This window comes from Martes martes (genome assembly GCF_963455335.1).
Source record: "Martes martes genome assembly, chromosome: 18".
Lineage (NCBI taxonomy): Eukaryota > Metazoa > Chordata > Mammalia > Carnivora > Mustelidae > Martes > Martes martes.
The window spans coordinates 14307362-14329939 of record NC_137906.1 but is presented as its reverse complement, the minus strand read 5'-3'; the positions used below and the strand labels follow the sequence as shown (position 1 = coordinate 14329939).

The window sequence follows — 22578 nt, the reverse complement described above, 5'->3', positions numbered from 1 at the left end:
CATCAAGGGCACAGGGGCCTCACCCCAGCTCACTGATGGCTCAGCGTCCCCGCCAGAGCCGTGGCGGGATAGGCTGGGCAGCCCGCGGAGAGGCTGGCTTCTGCACCCGGCCCTCACCCTGGACAGGGACCTGGGCAAGTGGGGCTCCCAGATATGCCCCCTTGGCTGGTGGGCCCCTTTGCTCTGCACTGGCCGGGCAGCTCCAGCACAGGACTCAGTGGGAACAGGAGGGTTACTTGCCCGCACGGGCAGTAACAAGCCGTGGGCTCAGGGGCTGTCGCCCTGGTGTGCAGAGCTGCAGAGTACGGATGAGGCCGTGCTCATGTGCCCCGCTCCTGGCCCCTGAGCCAGGGCTCTGGACTCCATGAAAGGTACTTAGATCCATGAAAGATGGTCCCCATTTCCACAGAGCATTGGATCGACTCGTGATTAATGGGACACGTATACACCAAAAAATGGCACGAATCCGTGTGAGGGGCTGGGAAGAGTTCAGCCACTTGTTCCCCCACGGCTGCCAGAATCTCTTCCCGCCATGACCTGCAGCCCCTGAGGGGCTCGGTCCCAGGCCCTCCCGCAGCCCCCTGCCCACAGGATGGCCCATGGACGCAGTGGGGAGGGACCTACCTGTTAGTTCCTTGGACGAAGGCAGACTTGCGGCGGCCTCCAGGTCAGCGGGGACAGGGCCGCCTCGCTCCAGGGCGCGCACGAGCTCCCGCAGCCGCTCACACTCCTCCTGCAGCCGGGCCTGGTCCTCGCGGAGCCGCTGCTTGGCCGCACTGGCCGGGTTCATGCTCATGTGCAGCACTTTGGTCCTGCTCTGGTCGTAGCCACCCTGCAGGACCACGGGGCAGGTCAGCACGGCCTGGATGGACAGCTTTGGTGATGGACACTGGGGGGGTGAGGGCAAGGACGGCCACCCCTTCCCTGGGCCTCCACACCTGATTGATGAGGCCGTGGTGCTGTGACCTGCCTCAGGGAGCGGCAAGGGGTAGCTGGGGGAGGAAAGACAGAAAGACCCGGAGACAGCCCTTCGGAATGTCGCAGGTGCTCGGGCTGCCCGGGCGCCTGCCCGTCTCCTCATGCAGCACCTGGAAAAGCACACAGGCAGGGCATCACGGGCATCTGTGCGCTCCAACACGCCACTGGCAAACACTCACACCCGGGGGCCTGGCTCCCACACGCCCTGCTGTCTTGAGGTCCACAGATGCAAAAAACAACACAAACCTGAGAGAAAGACTGAGACAAGAGCTAAGTACACACGCAGCCATGCCGCACGTCCCTGTCACTAACAGCACCAGCGCCGTCAGCAGCTTACCAGTGTGGACGCGGCCCTTGCTCAGCTGTGAGTCTACACACACGTGCCGGTACAGCCGCCTGTGTCTGCTCTACACTGGGTGTGCCTTCCCGCCCATGTCCACCTGTGCACCCCGCCGCGACAGGGCCCAGCCCAGTTTCCTCCCCCGCCGCCGCCCTAGCCGCCCACCCCCCACCATGCGGCTACTGGGTCCAGCATCCGCGGGCCGCGCGTGAGAAGCGCCACACTGGGCACAGGCCCTCGTGCGTCTGGGTTTGGCCTCTCCACTTTCCAGGCACCAAGGTTGGCCCCCGTCCCGCCTCAGGGCGCTCTTCTGAGCACAGCAAGGTTGCCCTCACATTCGGGAGTCTAGCTTGGGTGCTGGCCTCACAAATGACGTCACAGTGATGCACACGTCCGTGTTCAGCGTGCAGTCAGATCAGTCAGTGTTGACAAACGCACAGTCACGTGTCCTGCCCCACGTTCACTGCCCCCGTGGTTCTGGCTTCTCCAGAACATGGCTAGCTGAGCCTTTTCAAAGAGGCTTCTTTCATTCAGCGCCGTGCGTGGAAGGCTGCAACCCTCCCTTGCTGGCTTGCTGGCTCATTTCTTTTTGGTGCTCCATAGCATTCCTTCATGCGGACGCACCTATGTGTGGGTCTGCTCACTTCTGAGGGGCGCCCTCGTCGCTTCCAGTTTGGGCAGTAATGGAGAAAGCCACCATGAGCATTCCGGGGCAACTTCTAGGACAGAGGTGTGCAAGTAACTGGGTCCAGCCTTCTGCTGCTTCACCCACCGCCTCTGCTGGGGCCCCTGCATCCCCCATGCCCCAGGACCACCCTTGCTCAGCCAACAGACCCCCCTCCATCCCCCTCTGCTGCTCCCGCCTGCCTGGCAGCCCCTGTTCTGGTTAGCAGACACCGCCCCACTCCAGCCAAGGCGGACCCCCCTCTGCCCAGTCCTGGAAACCAGTGTGAGCGTGGCCCTGTGACTGGGCGAGGTCATTTTCCTGAGGTTTTATCCCCAGTAGCCAGGAGAGGCTGGGAAAGATGCCTCCTCCCTCCTGAGGCTACAGCTGGGAAAACCAAGGCCTCACTATCTGCCACATGTCCTGCCTCTTCCCCCCTGGCCTGTAGGGGCCCGTCCACCCCAGGGAAACAAGGTCAGCAACGCAGACATGGAGAGCGAGTGAGGCCTGGCCTCCATGCGGAGCTCAGTAAGCACGTGGGGAATGACTGGAAATCTCAGACCCAACCCAGGGCCCGGATGAACCCTGCAGCCTACAGGCCACCTGGCAGATGCCATGACGCATGACAGTCTCAGCAGTGATGACCGAGAGCCACCAATGCACGGACAGACGGAGCCCAGAGGGAAGGGTCATCTCCCCAGTAAATGGTGTGGGGGCCACGGGATGCCCCAATCACCCTGACGTCACAGCACACATGAACCCCGACTCCTGAGGGAGGACACGCTGGGAAACGCAAGGTAAAACAGAACCGCGTTAGGAAAAAACACAAGAGGACATCGTGACCTTGGAGCAGAAGCTTCTCTGAAACAGGAAAGGTGCTGGCCACACGTGAACACAAGCACACTTGACTCAGAGCGAGAAGGCGACGGCAGAGGCGGACACTTGGAATACAGCACCTGACTCAGGACTCATGCCCAGAATCCCTGGAGGACTCACACAAACAAGCAAGACAAGCATCAGACAATTCAAGTTTGAAAATGGGCAAAAAATGCAAACACTTAGCAATGGTGTCCCAAAGGCCAACAAGGCAGGAAATGGAGCACAAATTAATCGTCAGAGGGATGCCAATTAAAACGGCCGCGAGACAGCCTGCACGCATCCCCAAACACCCAGCCGGCACCGAACAGATGGGAAACACCGAGCACCGTGTATCGAGCGGCCAGCGCTCATGCAGGTGAGAACGGGAATGGACACAGCCACCCCGGAAACACCACTTGGCAGCGCGTGTGCTCAGGGACAGCAGATGGACATCCCATGGCTGGCAACTCCGGGCTTTGCACAGACGGCCACTGGGAGTCAGGCACCAACAGGTCCTGGTCTTGTGGTCCACGCCCATCAAACAGTGTGTGGTCCCCATGTGGAGGACTGTCCGTGAGAACGGGCATCACAAACAACACCGAGCAGCAAGCATCGGACACAGCGGAGCCCACGTGAAGACCCGATGGCACCCTATGGCAGCAGGCCACACTGCTCTGGGCCGTGAAGGGAAGGAGGGGAGAGCTGGGGGGCTCCAGGGTGTCTGTGATGCTCTGCCTCCTGCTCAGGACGCTGGTCACTGGCGGGGTCAGTCAAGGGAAATCCGTTTCTGGTGTCCCGCCCTGTGGCTATGATGGGAAGGGGTGCCTTGACACAAGAACCATCCAGAAACTCACGAGGAGCCGAATGCTTGACTCTACCGGAATTTACTCACGCTTGGGAGTGAGCAAGGCACACACACACAGAGATACATACGTGCACGCACACATGTATGACACTCGCGTGTGCACACGCACACATGTACACACGTGTGTGCACCCACATGCACACAGACACGCTCATATGCACTCCTATAGGTAGACACACATATATGCTCATACACTGAGATGCGTGTACATACACGGATGGGGATGCAATGCACAGCCTCACACACACACACACACACACACACACACACACACACAGGTATGAAGGTCAGAGTACCCCAAGGGGAAAGGGAACTGGGGACCCCTGCCACCCGTGGGACCTGCCTCTAAAACCCTAATGACCCTGGGTCAGTTTGCAGGGGGTCCCAGCCTTTTGCCCTCATGCTCTTGGATCTGCCAAGAGCAGCTCCAGTTTATGGTCTGGACGACTTTTCTGTGGACCAGGCAAGTGGGGGTGGGCCAGGAACCAGGCCTAGGAAGCTCCCCCTCCACACAAAATTGGCTCCTGGGGGCTCGGGATCCAGGAGATGCTGCCTCCTCCGTTGGAAGGGATGTTTGTGGGGTCACAGCACCGGCCACGTCTCTCTGGCCGTCCCTCCCCAGCCTCCCTGACAAGGACAGGGGCCATATCAGGGCAGGGGAGGGAGAGGGCTGCCTCAAGGGCCTCAGCGTCTGCCAGAGCAGAGAGCTGGCGCTGCTTTGAGGAAGGTCCTGGACCCATTCTGGGGCAGGTCCGAGGTCTCCCTCCAGCCAGGTGTTCTGGGAGGCAGATGGGCAGGAGGCCACTGGCCCACCGCCCCGTCCCATCTCTGCTGGCGAGGCACCTGGGCCAGATGAACAACCACGGCCAAACTTCCCTCCCGCCCGATCCGCCGTTCTTTGCCCTCTGCTCGACAACAGTCCCATTTCCCACTGCCTTTGTGAGTCCTACCCCCATGTTTCTCCTCTCTCTTCCCAGAAAAATGGGATGGGGGAGGGGCAGAGCCCTTATTCTGATCATCCCAGTCCCCCGGGGAAGGAGGCTGGCTGCGGACACATCTGTCAAGTGTGCCAGGGTCAGCGCACGAGCTCAGGCTGCCTTGGGTGTGGTCCTGCCCCGTCACTGAAGGACAGTGCAGCCACCGTGGGGGCCCGGGGCGGGGCTAGCCACCAGCCCAGAACACCTGCAGGTGCCTGCAAAGGGGAGGAGGATGGGGCTGGGGGAGGGAGCAGCAGGATCCTCTCCCTTCTACATGCCTCCTCTGGAAAGTAAAACACCTTTCGGGTGTTCTAGGCACAGGGGAAGGCAGCCCGTACGCCCCATGGTAGGAGGGGAGAACAGACACCAGCTTCAGCTGCGGGCCAGCAGCCACGGCCCCCTGAGCCCCTCTCCGCTGGCATCACCTCGGAGAGAGAGAGGAAGGCCACCTGCGGCCAACAGAGGGTGGGGGCCCGGGACTCCGAGGAGCCTGCTGGGGAAGGCAGTGAGTGGGGAGGACTCGGGGCTCCTGATGGGTTTCTGAGAACTTTGTAAAAACCACAAAGGATAAAGAGAGATTCTGTAGCTTTGGCTGAATCTCAGGCTAGAAGGCAGTGTTACTCCTCGAATTGAACAGTCTGGGAAAGATAAGCAAGTGTGTGAAATCTATCTGCCCCATGCAGCCAGGCAGAGGCCCGGTGGCAGTAGACAGCCTGGCAGCTTGCTTTCTGGGCCCTTGTGGGCTGGGGTGGGGGCCTGGGCACACAGGGAGGGAGTATAAGGCTTCACAGGCACACGCCTCCATCCACCAGCCCGTTCGGTGTCTGCGCTGGGCACCCAGGAGTAAGCCATGAGCTGTGCAAAAACACAGGCCCAACTCTTGTCACACACGTGTCCCCAAATGCCATTCTTCCTTTGGTTTTCCTTCAACCCTTCAAAAGTGTAAGAACAAAGATAGGTGAGCAGGCCTTGGGCCTGGACCCACCCCCGCTGAGCCGGAGAGTCAAGTCCCTTCTTTCCCTAGCCATGAAATAGATGCTCTCCTGGCCGGAGACAGGAAGCGACCGCTGATGTCAAGGGGCTGCACAGGGAGGCAGGTGTGGGGTGAATCGGGGACCCATGCCCGGACATCGAGGTCCTGGGGTGTCATCCTCTATTATGGAGACACCAAACACACGTGGGCGGGAAGGAGAACCACCGCTCCCACCCTGGACCATGACATCCTGGGGGTGGTCCTCCCCTTGAGGGCAAACTGCGGGCATAGAAAACATGTGCTAGGGGATTTTGGGATCCAGCAGGGCTCAGCCAGACGGGGCGGACAGAGGGAGGAACCCAAGCAGGGAAAGCCTCACCATTTGATGAGGGTCTGATGAGTTGGGACAAACGACCTGCTCCCTACAGGAGTCAACACGAGCAGGCCCAGCATGGGGAGGCCTTGGCTCCCGGCGTTTACAGTGAGGGTGGAACCATGGGGTTGGCACCCAAGCCAATTCTGCAGCGAGAGTCATCTCCCCAGTCTGGGGGTGACCTGCAAAAGCTCCTGCTCCTCCCAACTCTGGCCACAGAGAGCAGAATCCCCAACCGCCCTGGATGGTGGGCAGAGGCCATAGTGTCCTGGCTGGGATGACCTCTGACCTGGTCCTGCCCTGGGAGCCCCGACAGGCTGACAGCAGAGCCCAGCAGACAAGGTCCAGTGGCCTGGCCTCCACCTCCAGGGGGGAGGCACCTGTCATGGAGATGGCACCTGCGGCCAGCGCCAGGGTGAGCTTGGCTGCCCCCCAACACACCGCTCACCACGGCCTTGAGCTCCCTCCCCTGGGAAACATGGATGGACCCAGCCCTTAGGAATGTCAGGGAGTGACAGTGATGTGCTCTGAGGTCCGTCACGGACCATGAAGTTTTGTGCCAAGAACTACCTCCTCAGCACGTGGGCAGTGCGTAAAGAAGACAGAAGGTCTCCTGGGCACGTCAGCTGACGGGGGGCCACAGCCAGACTCCCCGGGTGTGGGACTGGCTTCTGCCCATTCCCTCCATCTGTGGAGCCATAAGGACCCAGCAGGGCAGGCGGGGCCACATCCCTGACTCCGCTGGAGAGGACAGCCAAGGGGGCTGGGAGGCCCTCCCAAGGGGGTCTGGGGCAGGGATGGGGGCTGTGGTCCACACCCCAGGCTCACCCCTGCACTGCGACGGGCCTGCAGAGGGGGTCAGGGATGGCCAAGCACAGCTATCCGCTGTCCAGGCGGCGCTGAGCCTGCCAGCCCTGGGTCTTAGGGAGTGAGCTCCCCAAGCAGGCTGGCCCCCACAGAATCAGGCTGGGAGGCCGTCACGTGCCCTGTAAGCACAGCCTATGGCAAACCCATCCCGGGCGTCCCAGCCCACCAGGCATTTTTCCTCTCTACGGTCAAACTGACAAGTGAGCCTAAAGGCACGTCCGCCGGCGCCATCCTGACTGCGCCTGCTTCTGCCTGAGGACCAGTGTCCAACGCTGGTGCCCCACTTCCGGGACTGATACAAGGATGGAAGAGCAACGCGCCTGCGGGCACGACCCGCTCCCTCCCCACAGCTGAGGGCAGGCTGCTTCTTGGGAGACGGTCCCATGCATGAGCACCTGTGGCAGGCCTGAACCCCCTCTCCAGACAAGCAGCCACAGCAGGAAGGTTCCAGATCAGGTCTCAGTGTCCGCTGCCCCACGCATCCTCCCCGTGGAGTCCCCCACAGCCTCTAGGTGGACATGGTGCATCGAGGTCTGCGTATATGCATGTGTGACCTGCCCTCTTCTGAAGCATCAGAGGCTGCACGCAGACCCCGATAGAGCCTCCCTGGGATGAAGACCCCAAGAGAGGCCTTGACTCTTCCAGCCTCCCTGCAGGTCCACCCACTGAAAGCTGGAGCTAGTGCCCGGGGAACACGAGTACAGTCACCCAGATGCCTGTGCCAAGCAAAGAAGCTGCTGTGTTAAGCCACTATGTTTTGGGGTGTTTATAACAAAGCAACAGGGAATGGACACGGTCTCTCAAGGAGGCCACGAAAGAAATGAGATGAGCCCCAAGGGCACCCTGGTCCCCACCGGGTGGGCAGCAGGCTCCTGGGAGGCTCCGGAGCCAGACTTTTTGGATTCTGCAAAGAACAGGGCCAAGGGGTTACACTCCAACTTGGGTAACCACAGTGCCAAGACAGTGGCCCACTGACCCCTGTCCCGGCCCGACTGTGGAGGACAAGTGGCAGGATACACAGCTAGCTGGGGGAAGGGCCAGCCAGTACCGCTGGGCGGGCAGCCCCAGGCCCTCCTCCTGCTGCAGGGGCTGCAGGCTCGCACTGCAGCACGAGGAATGAGGAGCCCCGCACAGAAGCCCAGGGTCACAACGCATGCCCTGTTCCATCCCATCTGTGATCACACTCCGTCTTTCACAAACCCTCATTTTAGGGGAAACAGGTAGAGAGTGGGTCAGGGCACAGAGGCTTGGGGCCCCGAAGGCTGGGGCAGATGGTCTGGGGAGACGAGCCTGGTGGTTTGCTGTCCTGTTTCCTGGAGATGGCTATCATGCGGGCCAGCAATCCTTTCCACGAGTGGGCACGAAGCAAATATTCAGGTTTTGTGGGCCACACAGCCTCTGTTGCCACTGTACTGCATAGGCAGTCACAGACGTACATAGACAGATGGGCACTGCTAGGTTACAAGAGAGCTCTATTTGCCAAAACACATGGCCGGCTGGACCTGGCCCATGGGCTCAGGTTTGCTGACCTTGGGTGGGAAGAATCTGAGCAGGAAAGTGGGAGGGGGAGGAAGGTTCTCCTGCAGGGATGCGCTATGGGCTATGTGGCAGGCCGCACCGAGGCTGGGCCAGAGGCTGGTTTCCAGAGTGCTGGTGCCAGTGATGGGGGAGCGTCCCCAGCCCACAGAGCCGAGCCAGAGCACACTGAAAACAATAGTGAACAAACAGTGCTGGCAAGGACCAGAGACGGAAATAAGCACCCACAGACCGGAGGACGGCGTGTGTGACAATGACCGCACCCAGCTGGTGGGCACGTGCCCTTCATCCCGCATCACCCAGATGCCAGCTGCTTCCCAAAGTCACGTGGCACTGCAAGGGGCTTGGGAGAACCCTGAATAACCTGGCCACCCTGAAGGGGGTACAGCACAAAGACCCCCACCTCGATTACAGGAGCCATGCACTTGGATGCCGGCCCAGGTATAGACGGGGAACTCATCAGAAGAGAATCAAGAGCCCACAGGAGACCCTCACATCTACAGCCAGCATTTCCTACAGTGCTGCCAAGACCACTCAACAGGGAAGAACAGTCCTTTAATACACGTGCTGGACCATGGGACACCCACAGGCAAATATGTGAAGCTGGACCCCTACCTCACGCCATATGTAAAACCCAACTCCAAATCTAACACCTAAGCATAAGAGCTAAAACTACAACTCCCAGGAAAAAATGTGAGTTTAAGCCTTCGTGACAATGGATTCCACCATGCATTCCTGGACAGGATGCTAGACACAAACCAGAAAAGAAAAAGAAAAACAAACTGGATGTCCTCGCAGTGAGAAACTTTGTGCTTCAAAAGACACCTTCAAGAAAAGGAAAAGACAACGTACAAAACAGGAGAAAATACTTATGAGTCACACATCAAGTACGTGACTTGTGCCCACGATGCTGACTCAGTGGGGACAAGACCAGGTAACAGATTAAAAGACGGGCAGGGTCCGATGACACACTTGTCCAGGGAGGAGACACAAAAACAAGTAAGTACGTGACAAGATGCCCAAAGCTGATGTCATCGTTCCTCAGGGAAAAGGAAACCAAAGGCCCCATGAGATAACGAGCCTTGGCGAGGGCGGGGAGGAGGCCGAGCCCCCAAGGACCACTGCTATGGGTATAAAATGGTAACAGTCCCTCGAGTAGTTGAATGTGGAGTCACCGTACAGCCCAGCAGGCCTACACACTGGGGTACGCCTGTGAAGAAATGCTCACAGCATTGTTATTCGTGGCAGATGAAAGGCGAGGAGAACTGCGTCCGCACAGGGGAACGTTACTCAGCTCTGACACCCGCAACAACACACGTGCTCCTTAGATGCACAATGCCCAGGGAGAGAAGCCCCTCACAGAGCACCCCCAGGACAGGACCCCACACAGGTGGAAAGTGGGCCGGGGCCTGCGCAGGGCAGGAGACAGAGGTATCGCAGGGGCAGGGCACGGGATGGCGTCCTGAGGTAACGAGAGTGGTATGCCATCTGCAAGTCCACCAAAACCACCAAATCACTCTCGTTTCAAATGGGTGAGATACGTGATACATAAATCCAATCCCCATACAGCTATTTTTAAAAAAAAGAAGAGAAAAAAAGGCAAGTGGTGGGGTTAAAAGCTGGCATGCAGATGGGAGAGCAGCCCCGGGCCCAGTGAGGGAACGTGTGCTGACTGTGGCACAGGCCCCCACCTCCCGCGTCACCCTGGGGCCAGCTGGAAGAGCTGAGGGCGCGCACCTGTCTACCCAGGCACCCCTCAGCTGTCCTGTCAGGACCCGAGAGCTGGGCCCGGCCCCACCAGTGGCTCTCCCTGTCTCCAGGGCCTCAGGAGGCACCCAACCAGCGGCCAGGCCACAACATTTCTGAGCCTCCTGGGCACCCTTGTGCCTCCATGGCCGGGTAGAATTTGACGCCACGGTCCCCCCTGAGAGACATTCCCTGACCAGCTGTTCTCAGACCAGCTTTCTGTGTTCAGGCTCCCAGCCCCGGGCCCTCAGGGCTCCTGCAGGCCCCCGTGGCTGCCTGCACTAGCCGCCCCGAGACCCTGCACACTGCTGGGCCCACATCCCGAGGACAGAGCTCTGCTGTCTGGCGCTGCAGGCTGTCCTCCCTAGAGATGTCCGGCAGGAGCTGGGCCCCTCTGCTCAGGCCTGTTTCATCTGAGTCTTGACACACGGGTACTTTGGGGTGCCTAGCTAGCACATGCAGACCTGAGACTGCAAGGTGGGGCACCAGCCAGCCTGGGTCCCAGCAAAACCCTAGGAGCTGCCTCTCAGCCATGATCGCAGCGAGGCCGGTTGCTGGGGAGGGAGCTGGGGGCGGGGGGTGCACAGGCAGAGTCCCCGAGGAGAGGTGTCAATGCCCTGAGGGCCTGGGTGTGCCGCTGGCACCTGCCCCCTGGAGCCTTCCACACTGAGCTCAGAAAGCCGAGGGCTGGAGGAGGTGAGGAGAAAGTGAAGCTGGTGGGTGCCATCGGAGCCCCTCAGGAGTCTGCCCAGGTGTGGAATTGGAAAGCGCACACACCAGGTGGCCAAATGCTGTCTTCCCAGGGTCCAGAGAAGACTGGTTCCCAGGGCAGCCGCCTGCAGGCCCAGCCAAACTGGAAATGGGCACTGTGGTCATCCTAGGATCGCCCACAGACCCCATCCTTCTCCCCTCCCCATGCCCTGCGGAGCTATCATGGGGCAGACGGGCACTGACCCGTGTGTCAGGACCACGTGGCTGGGTGGTGCCTGCTACACCGTTCCCTCTCGATGCAAGGAGGCCATCCTTCTGCTTCTTTGTGGGCAGCATAGTGCGGTGGACCCCAGGGCGGTCCAGGAGGGGAGGGAGACACAGGCGCCCCCAGCTGGCTGGTCACAGGACGTCCAACCCCTGAGAGCAGGGGCTCCCAGAGGCTTCCAGCAGGTGGGGATCCTGTGAGGATGGGGAAAGGGAACCCGGTGCCTCGCCCATAGCCAGCACCCCATAAGGACCCACTGAGGGGAGCCAGTGGCCCTGCACCGCCAAGGGCCACCCGCGAGCTCCTGCCTGGCTCTCCGGGCAGCACACGTCGTGGAACCTCTGCTTCGCTGCCGACCTCCCACCCAGAGGACAGCGCAAGCGCCCAGGGAGCAGAGCTGTTCCCGAGCACTACCGCCTCCGCCATGAGTGGTTCCCGAGGGCAGGAGCGCCCAGCGCAAGGGACAGAGCGGGCGACTCCGCGGGCATCTGTGGCCAAGGGGCGGCTCTGAGCGAGAAGGGGACATGGCTGCCAGGCGCTGAGATGTTTCGTTCCCTTAATCGTTTCGCAGCTAAGACGTGGGCAGTCCTGACAAGAATCTCCGAAAGCCAAGTTCCAGGCATCCTCAGACGAGCTGGTGAGATTCCTCACGCAACACACACCTGTGTCCCTTGCGGTGGGAGCTGGCTGGCGCTCCTGCCAGAGAACGACATAGTCGAAGCCGACCAGGGCCAGACAGGGGTTGGCCAGGGTCGCAGGGACATCTGCTGCACATTTCTGGAACGGACCTGCCTCTGTGACCACCAGCTGTGCGTTGGGGGCAGGGTGCACAGGGTGCCACAGGGTGCACCCCGCTTGTCCCCACAGCGAGGATTTTCCTCTTGCTCCCTGACTCCGGGCTAGCTGGGGAGAACGGCCGCTCCCTCTGTGTCTGGGCCCGCGGGCAGTGGGGGGGCAGGCAGCACCAGGGGACCCTCCGCCCCAGCCTGTGCCGGCCCTCTCCCATCTGCAGAAGACTGAGGGCAGTGGCTACCATCCCTGAGGGTCCTCTGGGTCTAGTGCTCACAGGCCTGCATAGAGAGCGAGCCCCGGGGGCTCTCGCCCGGCCTGTGGCCACACGTGCTGTGGACGGCGGCCCTGGCAAGCCAGGCGAGGAACCGGCTGCCCCTTGGCCCACGGCCCGGCCGGGGAGGGAGGGCGCCTGCCGCCAGACCTGACGCGCATACCAACGGGCCCTGCTGGAAGAAGCAGGGACGCGGGGAGAATTAAACAGCACAGTTAAGTAAGTGCTGGTCCTCATGCATATTTATAAATCACCCGGCCTCTAAGCTAAATCAATCTCTCTTCTGGCTGAAGGAAGCACAGCTCGGGGAGAAGAGCAGGGGCTTTAGGGGTACCTGCTGGGTCTCGGGGCCTCCTTGGGCCCTGCCATTGTGACCCTGATCCCCCACACTGGCCCTGTGTCTTCTGCTGCCTGCTGCCCCCGAGCCTGTGGACCTGCTCTGCACAGGCCCAGGGCTGGTGCTCCCGGGGCTCAGGAGCTATGTGACCTTGGGCAGGTCCCACAGGTGGCGGGGAGCCAGTAAGGATCTTGCTCGGTGCTTAGTGGGCTCCTGGGGGCACTCCCTGCCTCTGAAGCCTTAGGCACCCAGCAGGCCTCGTCCCCCAGAGTGGGGGAACGGGAGCCCAGGGGACAGTGTGCCAGCTGCATGTGGACAGTGTAGGGAGTGGTGGCAGAAGTCACAAAGAGCAGCACAGGCTGAGCTCCGTGCCACCACCCCCCGCCTGCCGGATCTCCAGCACCATGAGCAGCCAGCCCGCTTCTTGTCTCAGAGATTTAGAAACTGAGGCCCAGAGCAGACGGGAGACCCACACACCTGCCCACAACTGGTCACTGGGGGCGTGGGAGGGTAGTAAAGGGGAAAGAGGCCCAGGGGTGGTGGCCACAGAGGCAGGTCCTTTCCTCAAGCCAGAGGCATTTCAGTGAGGGGGCAGCAGGTATTCTGCAAGCCTCCATTTGCCCTGGGCCAACATGGCCAAGGAAAAGGCCAGGGACGACACAGCCCGGGCTCCTACCTCCTCCATTTCCCCTTGTTCCCCAGGACAGAGGCTTGATTCAGAAGCTGGGCACTTGGCATCCCCTGTGGCCAAAGCTGCCACCTCTCAGTGGGCTGTCCTGATTGATGACGGGGGTCTGTGCACATACTGTGTCCAACGCCACACAGCCAGGCCTGAAGGGACAAGCCACGGCAGCCGGTGGGGCCATGCCCTTGGCCAGTGTCAAGGAGACAGGAGCAGGATGGAATCCAAATCCAGGCTGCGGGCCTCATGGGGAGAAAGGGACAGGCTGTGAAAGGGGCCTGTGGAGACCATCACCCACTGGGACAGGACCTTGGCGTGCAGGGTGGGGCCGGGTGTCCTGCTAGTCCTGGGACACTCCCAAAGGACAGGAAGCCCTGGACAAGTGCTCCCTAAGCTGGCCTTCCTTTAGCCCATCCTGCGTCTCAGAGGTGTCTCCATGGACACCTCTGAACTTGACAAGAGCTGGGGAAACTGCTGTGATGGCCAGAAGCCCTGCACTGGCGTCAGGACAGCGGGTCTCTCCTAGCTCTGCCCCAGGGGCTCGAGGCCTTGGTTCCCAGGAGGGACACCGGGTGCTGCTGGGCACGAGGCTGTAGCTGGCTGAGCAGGGCCCAGGACCCACGGGTGGTCCTGGGATGATGGCGCTGCCTTTGCCCACCAGCCTCAGCCTGCGGCCACAACACTCCAGCCCCACTCCAGGGAAAATTCAACTTGCCTCTAAGGGACACACATGACATCTCATCACGCCCAGCCTCTAGGCTCACAGACGGCTGGACCACCGGCACGCTCATCTATAAGCTTGGTGAGGAGCATGCAGAGGGCGAGGTATCAGCACGCGGTCTGAGAGCCATGAGGCTGCGAGGGCCACCGACAGCACCGGGCCACTGCACCCCAAGCCAGCGCTCCCCGTGCCACGTGGTTCCAGCACAGCCAGGGGCAGAGCGGGCAGAGGGGGCCAGCTGGTACCCAGAGGGTCGTAAGATGGAAAGGCCCCATCCGCACACAGGGGAGAGGGCCGGCGGGGCAGCAGCCTGGGGGGCAGCAGCCTGGGGGGCTTGAGGACTGCGGGGACGCCCGCTGACACCGGCTCATGGGATGAGAGGGGGCTTATGATTCAAGACACATCATTCTCCTCATAAAAAAATCAAGAGAAATCAGCGCCTGTGGAAATGTCTCCATGCAAGTACACATCAGCAAGCCGGCTTTTTTTAGTCCTCGGCGTTAATAAACATGAGCAGCCGGGTGCCGCGGTGGGGAAGGGAGGCTTGGGCTCTTTCCTCAAGCGTCTTGTTTTACACGTCCATCCAGGAGCGCAGGCCTGGGGCACACGCCTGCTTGCTCACTCCACGTGTGAAGGGGCACACGCGGCTGCCCTGGGCTGGGTCACAGGCCTCTGGAGCTGAGCCCCGAGTCCACGTGTGCGCTCATACGGCCGGGACACCGAAGGGAAGACCCCTGACCAGAAGCAGATGTGACCAAGAAACGTAGGAGATGAACACCTGTCAGTGTTAGGGTGGGCCACGAAGGGAACCCCATAAACGTACGCAGAGCGGTGTTCCCACACAGAACGGTAATTGTCCTCCTACGTCTGCGCCCTCAGAGGTTCACTCTCCTCTCACGAAACCTAACAATTTCTACATTGGCTGGGGAACTAGATACGTTCATTCCAGGGGGCACATAAAAATAAACAAGAGGTGCCAGGAACATCCTGCAGGAGAAGTCACAGGGGCAGGGAGGAGGGGATGCGTCATCCCTGGGAGCGCCCCAGGCCTGAGGGGATAGCACCTCGCACCAGTGAGGGCAGACTTTGCAGTAAATGGTCCTGGGGCTATGGGCACGAGCCCCTTCTAGGGAACAGGCCGATATCAGGCTTCATACCTGGTAAAACACCAGACCAAACCCAAATGCCGCAGTAGCCATAGATTTACATGTGAAAACAAACCGCTATAGAGGAACTCCTTCACGACCTGAGCCACAGACGAGACGTCGACAGATGCACCTGTATGAAAACTTACATACCAAAAACTTCCACTCGCTTAAAAACACCTCAAGCAAAGTCAAAAGACAGATGATCAATGGGAAAATATAACTCACAACTTAAAACACCACCTCAGCTCCTCATAATACAAAAAGCTCCAAGAAATCAACATGACCAACAACCCATTTGAAAAACGGACCAAAGACATTAACGCATATGCATGTACCGAAACACCCTCGCTCCCGTGTGTAATACAAGGACTAGAGGTTGAAAGCATGCTACCCCCCCACCTGTGAGGGCAGGAGGTCTCCCGGTGGGATAGCGCACTCCTGGCGAGCCTGCGGTCCATGCCGTCCCACGTGGGGGGCAGCGGTCGCTGACGGACCACCATGAGGCACCATCCGGCAGAAGCCACCAAAAGTACAGGTACCCTTTGATCCGAAGTTTATCCTACACATACGTGCACACACAGAGATGCCGGACACAGGACACGTGTTATAGCCACCTTTATGGCTGCAGAAGGGGAAGACAGGCCACAAACAGGCACTGAGTTTAGTACATTACGGCACATCACAGGGACACATCAAGTGGCCATAAGAAAACCAATGAGACCTCCCAGATCTGTTACGTGAACAACAAGGGGCAGAATGGTTTGAAAACAGGTCATCTTTTGAGTTAAAAGGGCGGCCAGCACTAAGAATTTGTTAGGGGAAAAACAACCAGCAGCCAAAGGAGATCCTACAAAAGAGGAACGAACGCCGCGAAATGCTTCCGGCACCAACCGGTCCCAGCCACCGCAGGATGCAGGGCCAAGCTGCTTGGCCCCAGCTTCCTCCAGAGCCCACCTCCTGGCCGTGCCACCTGCTGCTGCACCCCCAGGTGTGCCCCGCTCATCCACACCCCGAGAGTGTGGGCTAGGAGCCAGGCAAGGTCACTGCCCGCAGAGCTCGTGCTCCAGAGGACCGACCCACAAAGAGGTCCCGGATGTGGCCTGAAGGCACTGCCCAAGCTGGCCCCAAGGGATGGGCAGGGCTGGTGGGCAGAGATGGTGGCGGGGGGGGGGGGCGCTCCAAACAGTTGTCGTGGGAGCCGGGAGCGCTGAGGGGAAAGCCAGCTGGATGGGGGGCCCTGTGATCCTCACACAGAGACCCCAAGCTGTCAGGGCAGGAATGCGAGCCAACGGGGCAGCAGGAGGCATGGGCCTCTGCTGGGGTCCTGGGACTTGAGGGACCCGGCTCCTTCATCTGCTTGGAGGGAAGGACCACTCTTTCTTCAGCGACCGTGAGGCCTTCTATGTGTGCAGCTGACAAGGAGCCTCACTGGGCGCTGGAGGCAGGGGTGAGGGGAGACTCCTGCATAGCCGAGATTGGCACCTGCCTGTCGCAGACCAGCTGTGGCCATGGCTGGCCACTGTCAGTCTAGCTCCCCTAAGCTCTGGTCACGCTCATTGGGGCTCACCCTTCACGCAGGCATCCCCAGCACACGGACTATGGGATTTGGCCCCCCTGGGGAGGGGCCCAGAGAGCACTGCAGACACATAGGCAGAGGGCCAGCCAGGGGTGGGACATGCCCAGCGAGCGTCGTGGTCAGTAGCCAGAGTCCACAGGGGAAAGGTCAGAGGCAGGAGGGTTCTGAGAAGCGGAAGTCAGGCCTGCCTTGGGCTCAGGGCTCCTGGGCAGGTGGGAGCGGGTGGAAGCAGGTGGGGTAGGGGAGGTCTGTCCCTGGGAGGGGACCCAGGCCAGGCAGGAGGAACCTGCAGGTGGGAGGGAACCAGTGGGCATCCGGAGGCCATCCTGTCACAGCATCAGTGGGGAGAGGGCAGGGCGGTATGAGGAGTGCAGCTCCCCCAACCTCGTATTCAGGAAGAGGGAAGGAGGTGGAGGCCGGGAGGGTCTGATGAGACAGGGCTGCTTGCCTGCTGACGCAGGGACAGGAGCGGGGACGTCTCCACGGGCACCGTGAGCTTTCCGCTCACAGGCAACCCAGCAATTTTCTACCCACTCCGTTTCCAAAAACGATACTTATTTCAAATGTCACTGGGCTGCAGTCTGGTCCCCTTCCTGAGCAGCACTGCTGGTGGGCTATGGGCAGCCCCACCCAGCCCTGGGGAGCCAATGGCGGGCTGGGGGGGTGGGGGTGTGTGAATCGGGACCTGTGCCCACCCCGGCTGGTCACCTGGCTGGATACGCAGCGTGATCAGGCAGCACCGAGGGCAGCAGGACGTGGGCTCCTCTCCCAGAGATGAATTCTGCTTGATTACATGCATGCTGAAGCATTTACAGGGAAGGGTGCAGATGTTTGCAATTTGCTTTAAAATGCATCAAAAAACGGTAAAAGCACTGATGGATGGTGGAGGGGTAGCATCAGGGGGCCCCCACGTCATGCCAGGATGTGGGCGGTGGGAAGTGGGTCTGCACGGAGGAGCTTTTCCGGCTTTGCTGGACATTTGAGGACACTTGTTGCGTGCTGGGGCCAACCCGGCGGGGCCGAGGGCACAGAGTGCATGTGCGTGGCCGGCTGTGCTTTGCACACACGGTGTCCAGCCTGGGCCAGGCTGCTGACAGACATGTGGTCCCTGGCCCTGGCGCTGCCATGTCTGGTCCCCTCTCGGCTGCACCTGTGGCCCATGGTTGTCACAGTCCCCAAACCTGGCCCATCAGAACCTCCAATGTGGAAAAGCATGTGTGTTGTCATCAAGGTGATGCACAGGATGGCGGGGTTTCTACTCACAGCAGTCGCGGCAGTGGCCCTGCTTGGCTGGCAGTGAGACACCTAGCCTGGAGGCTGTCACTACGGTCATCAAAGTGGCCTGAGACCAGGGCCACAGCCACCACCCACGCCAGAGCTCACTCACCGAGAAGAGGCCAGTGGGAGGTCAGGGCAAACGAGACGTGTCCTGCTACCATTCCTTAATCGTTCTCTTGACTCTGGGAAACTGAGGCCTGTGGAGAGGTGTGCGGGGCAGGGCTGGGGTGGGAGGGAGCAGGGGGCTCAGGCAGGGAGGACCAGGGCCGTGGCGGCACGTCCTGCTCCAGAGCCAGCAGCCCCCAGCTCCAGCAGCCACACGGGGAGCACAGGGCGCCCCCTGCCTCCAGGCCCAGACATCCAGGCCGTCTGCTCACTCCCAGCCCTGGAGAATTCTGGACCTGTCCAACCCATCCTGACTCTACAGAAGGTGTCTGTGAGCGAGCCATTCACAGGCTAGTCGACCGCAGGCCTCAGTTTCCCCATCGCTAGAGGGCGGCATGCACGGGACAGGTGCAGTTCCCCTCCCCCCCACCCCGAGGTGGCTGGCAGGAGTCCCCTCCGTGGGCTGGGGCACCAGGACGAGTGTGGGGACAGCCGGGCCCCGGCCCCCTGGCAGGCCTGCCCCCTGCGCCGTCCAGGCACCCAGAGTGAGTGGAGCAGCAGGCGCACACCAGGCTCGGAGCGGTAACCGGAGCTGTTTCCTCACCAACCAGCTGTGAACTAATTACAAGAAATTCTAACTAGTGGCGCTCCCTCTCCAAGCATATGTTCCCAATTAAGTCAAACTGCAGCTGATTTTAATCAATCTTCCTTGAAGCGGCCCAACTTGAAGCCTCTCGCAGAGGGAAGAGGGGACAGTGGGGGGCGTGTGCTCAGGAACGCCGGAGTCCCGTGGCCGGACAGCACCCTGGGAGGCGGGGGGCTCACTGGGCAGTAGGGGGCAGACCTGGGCCTCGGCTGGACACAAGCCCTTCTCATCCACTCTGCAGGACCAGCACGGCCGTTCACGTGGCCTTCACTCCTGTCTGTCCCGGGGGTCTGCGCGCTCAGCCGGGCCGGAGCTCACAGGTGCTTGCCATGAGCCGGACGAGGGGACGGCGTCCGGGTCAGTCAGACAGAACAGCCGTTGCCACAGCAAGAGTCCCAGCCCTCTGGAACGGCCGGCTTAGCCCTGGGGTGCCGACCTCTGCCTGCCCACAGCACCACACAGCAGACCTGGGCTGGGGTAGCTGGTGGGGGGAGCAGACCAGGAGACCAGGAACGGGGTTCCCAGCTCAGCTCTGCCCCTTCTGCTGGGTGCCCTCGGCCGAACGACAGCCCCTCCCTGACTACACGTTTCCTCATCAGGGAAACGGGGTAGTGGGACCTCCCGCTGGCGATCGTGGACACAGAGAAAGGTCTTCAGAGCACAGCGATGGTGCATGGCCGACCTTCCTGAGACGACCCAGTCTCCACGCAGGGACGGCCCTCATGGATCTGAGCTGCAAGCGGGAATATGGAGAGGCTATCACAGTACCCCTCTCCCTGCCTCTCAAGGTCAGCGGCGGCACTGCTGCAGAACAGCAGGCCTGGCTGTGGGATACCTGCCGGAACAGAGAAAGCAGGCATGTGTGACCATCTAGAAGCTTCCACCACCCACTCCTCTGCATTTCAGCCCTGCCACCCCACCCCGGGGCTGCGGCCAAGACTCAGGGAGTCCCGCCGTGTCCACCCACACGCACCTGAGCCCCAGCATGACGGAGACCTGGCCCCCAAGGCCTGCCCCCACGGCTGGGCTGTGGTACCTGCTGAGCTCCTGACCGGCCCCCATAGGTGCGAACACAGACACCATCTGGCCCCGTGGGCGGGAGCCCAGCCCCTGGGCCGTGAGCAGCTCCAGAACTTGCTGCAAGGCCTCTGCCCGACCCGAGGGCCGGTGTGGTGCTCAAAGTATCTCCACCCAGGAAGACTCGAGACAGGAAGAGCACCGGACACCCCACCTCCCGGCATGCTGGCACTGGTGGTGAACGTCCATGAGCCACAGGGCTCACCTGCACCACACCCCAGAGACCCCGCCAAGAGCCACAGCAGGCTCCCTGGAAGCCCAGAGGCAGGGAAAAAGGAAATGAAAGATTTTAGCAGGACTCCATGCACCCCAATCACGGGGGGGGGTGCAGGGCTGCTGTCAGCCCCGCTGGCAGGCTGCGCCCAACTGGACAAGCAAGAGACACCCACCAAGCCTGCTCTGACAGGGACCAGCTGACGGGCCGCCAGGGCCGACCTGCCAACAGCCCAGCTCTCCCTTCTGAGGCCTGCGGCCCAATTAAACCGGCACGGCTCCTAGCGCTGACCGCCGCCAGCCGCGGCCCTCGGCGCCGTGCCTCATCAGAGTTGTCACTGCTCCCGACTCCCAGCATCGGTAATAAAAAAGAGATTTGATTTGCCTCTAATAGGTGTCAAGATAAAATCAATGGCCTGTCCAAAATCCGGGTAATCACAAACTTGCAGGTTCCTCACCATGGAACAATTCAGACAGGAGGATAACAACGAAAAACAAAGAGTGAAGAGAGTCAACGGCAGTGTGACTTTGTGGCTGCGGGAGGTGGGGACGGGCCTGGACACAGACCCCAACAGAGAAGGTCCCTGGGGGTTCTCAGCCACCACACAGGCCACAGACTGTGGCTGGTGTAGGGGGAGGGGCGAGGGGAAGAGCACTGATGGAGCACAGGACTGTGGCCCTGGCATAGTGACACGTGGCCCGAAGGCAGCACCCCCCTCTGCTGGGCTCTGGGACACATGCTCTCGGCCAACGAGGCGTGCGTGTGTCCGGGGAGGTCCCCGACTCGGCTTAGTCTGATGAACCAGAAGACAGGGCGTCTATGGGTGTGGGAAGCACGGGCACTGACACGCAGGGAGAAGCCAGGAGAGCAGCGCGCGCCCCGGGAGAACGCGGAGCGCTGGGAGAAGCCTCCACCTGTGGCCGCCCGCCCACACGCACCTGCAGGGTGAACCGCTCGAGCTGCATTTCCAGCATCTTCTTGTCTTCTTCCAGACGACTGCGCTCCCCTTCCAGCTCCTCAATCTTCAACCTGCAAGAAGAGCGGGACCAAGAGGACACAGTCCACAGCCTGCACATCCGTTCCGACAGCCATGGTTTCTCTGTGGGGCTGGGGCGGGGGGGGGTGTTCAGTTCTCACACAGGCAGGGAGTGCGGCCCACGTGTCTGCTCTGACCGAGAGGGGAGGGCGCTACAGGGGATATTCACTGATCACAGCTGGGGGGTGGGGTGCAAGGGAAAATGAACCAGAGGCAGCACAGGTAGGAGCCTGCACGTGTCCTGCACCTGTCGGTCCGCTCGCAGCAGGTGTGACCACATGTCGTAGAGGACACAGAACCATGGAGATGGCCTGAGGACAGGCGTGGGCTGGGGAGGGAAGCTAGACTGCAGGGAAGTGGGCTCAGTGCCGACACAGGCGTGTGGCAGGCTTCAGCTCACTGTGAGAAACTCTTATTTTTGTCTTCATTTTTTCAAAGTTAATTTTTTGAAAGGCACTACATTCACGTGATTTACAAAGCAGAAAGCGTGTCTAGGAAGCAGGGCCCGGCACGCACACAGGCTAAGGACCAGGGCCTTCCCCGCCACTAGCCAGAATGGAAAACTCTCATTTCATGGATTATTCAGGAAGGTCTTGGCTCAGGAGCGAGAGATAATTATCTCCAGACTGAGAAGTGCTCCAGGATGGCCTAGCAAATCACACAAGATCTGAAAGGACCAAACTCTTTCCAAGAAACCTAATTGCATCTCTGAAAAAGCTCAAGAAGATTTATATGAATACAAAAACATTCAGAATCCGACAAGCCAAACTTCAGTGTCCGCCAACTAATCAAGGCGTAGCAGGCACTAAAAGAAGTAGGAAAATATGACCCATAATGAGGAGAACAATCAACCAATTGGAACCGACCGAGAACGGCAGACAGGAAGTAGCATCCAAGGACCGGAACACAGTTACTCCCAAGTGTCGGGACACGGAAGCAACAGTCCACTGTCCAGCAGCTCAGCAGGTGAGGAGCAAAGAGCAAGATGACCCGATCCCTGGAGGGGAGGCCCCGGTGCCCAGGCTGACAGACACCCCGGACAGGCTAATGACACAGTCGACACAGCAGGAGACAGGTTCACACTCTTGAAGACGAAAGAAAGAAAACAACCCAACACACAAAACACCCCAAACAATCCCTAGTGAAACAGACAAGAAAAGGACCATTTAAGGCTGATGAGGTCGTCCCTGAGCTGTGGGGCGATCACGGAACACAACATCTGCGTGAGCAGGGTCCCTAGAGGAAAGGACAGGGACGGAGAGAAGGACAAATGTTGCAAGAAAGCCCCACATTTGATGAAAAGTAAACACAGACCCAAGGAGCTCAACAAACCCCAAGCACAAGACACATGAACAAAAACAGCCCCAGTGCACGTGTGAAAGAGAAGAAAAATCTTTGAAATACTGAAACAAGAAAAAAATGCCAACCTAGAATTCGATTCCCAGTGAAAATATTCATAAACAAAAGCAAGATAAAGCTGTTCTGAGGTGAACGAAACCTGCAGGAATGTGTCGCCAGCAGACTCGCTCCACAAGGGAGGTC

At 60.2% G+C, this 22578-nt stretch overlaps 1 protein-coding gene across 1 annotated transcript in view; it reads right to left on the bottom strand.

Moving 5' to 3' along the window:
• Nucleotides 1–22578, bottom strand: part of MAD1L1 (mitotic arrest deficient 1 like 1) — a 316273-nt gene that overhangs the window by 68872 nt on the left and 224823 nt on the right. Inside the window, exons 15-16 of the mRNA XM_080829793.1 lie at nucleotides 20939–21029; nucleotides 625–832 (exon numbers count right to left, since the gene is read on the bottom strand). Of these exons, the coding sequence (XP_080685919.1) occupies nucleotides 625–832; nucleotides 20939–21029 (299 nt within the window). The remainder of the gene's footprint in view (nucleotides 1–624; nucleotides 833–20938; nucleotides 21030–22578) is intronic.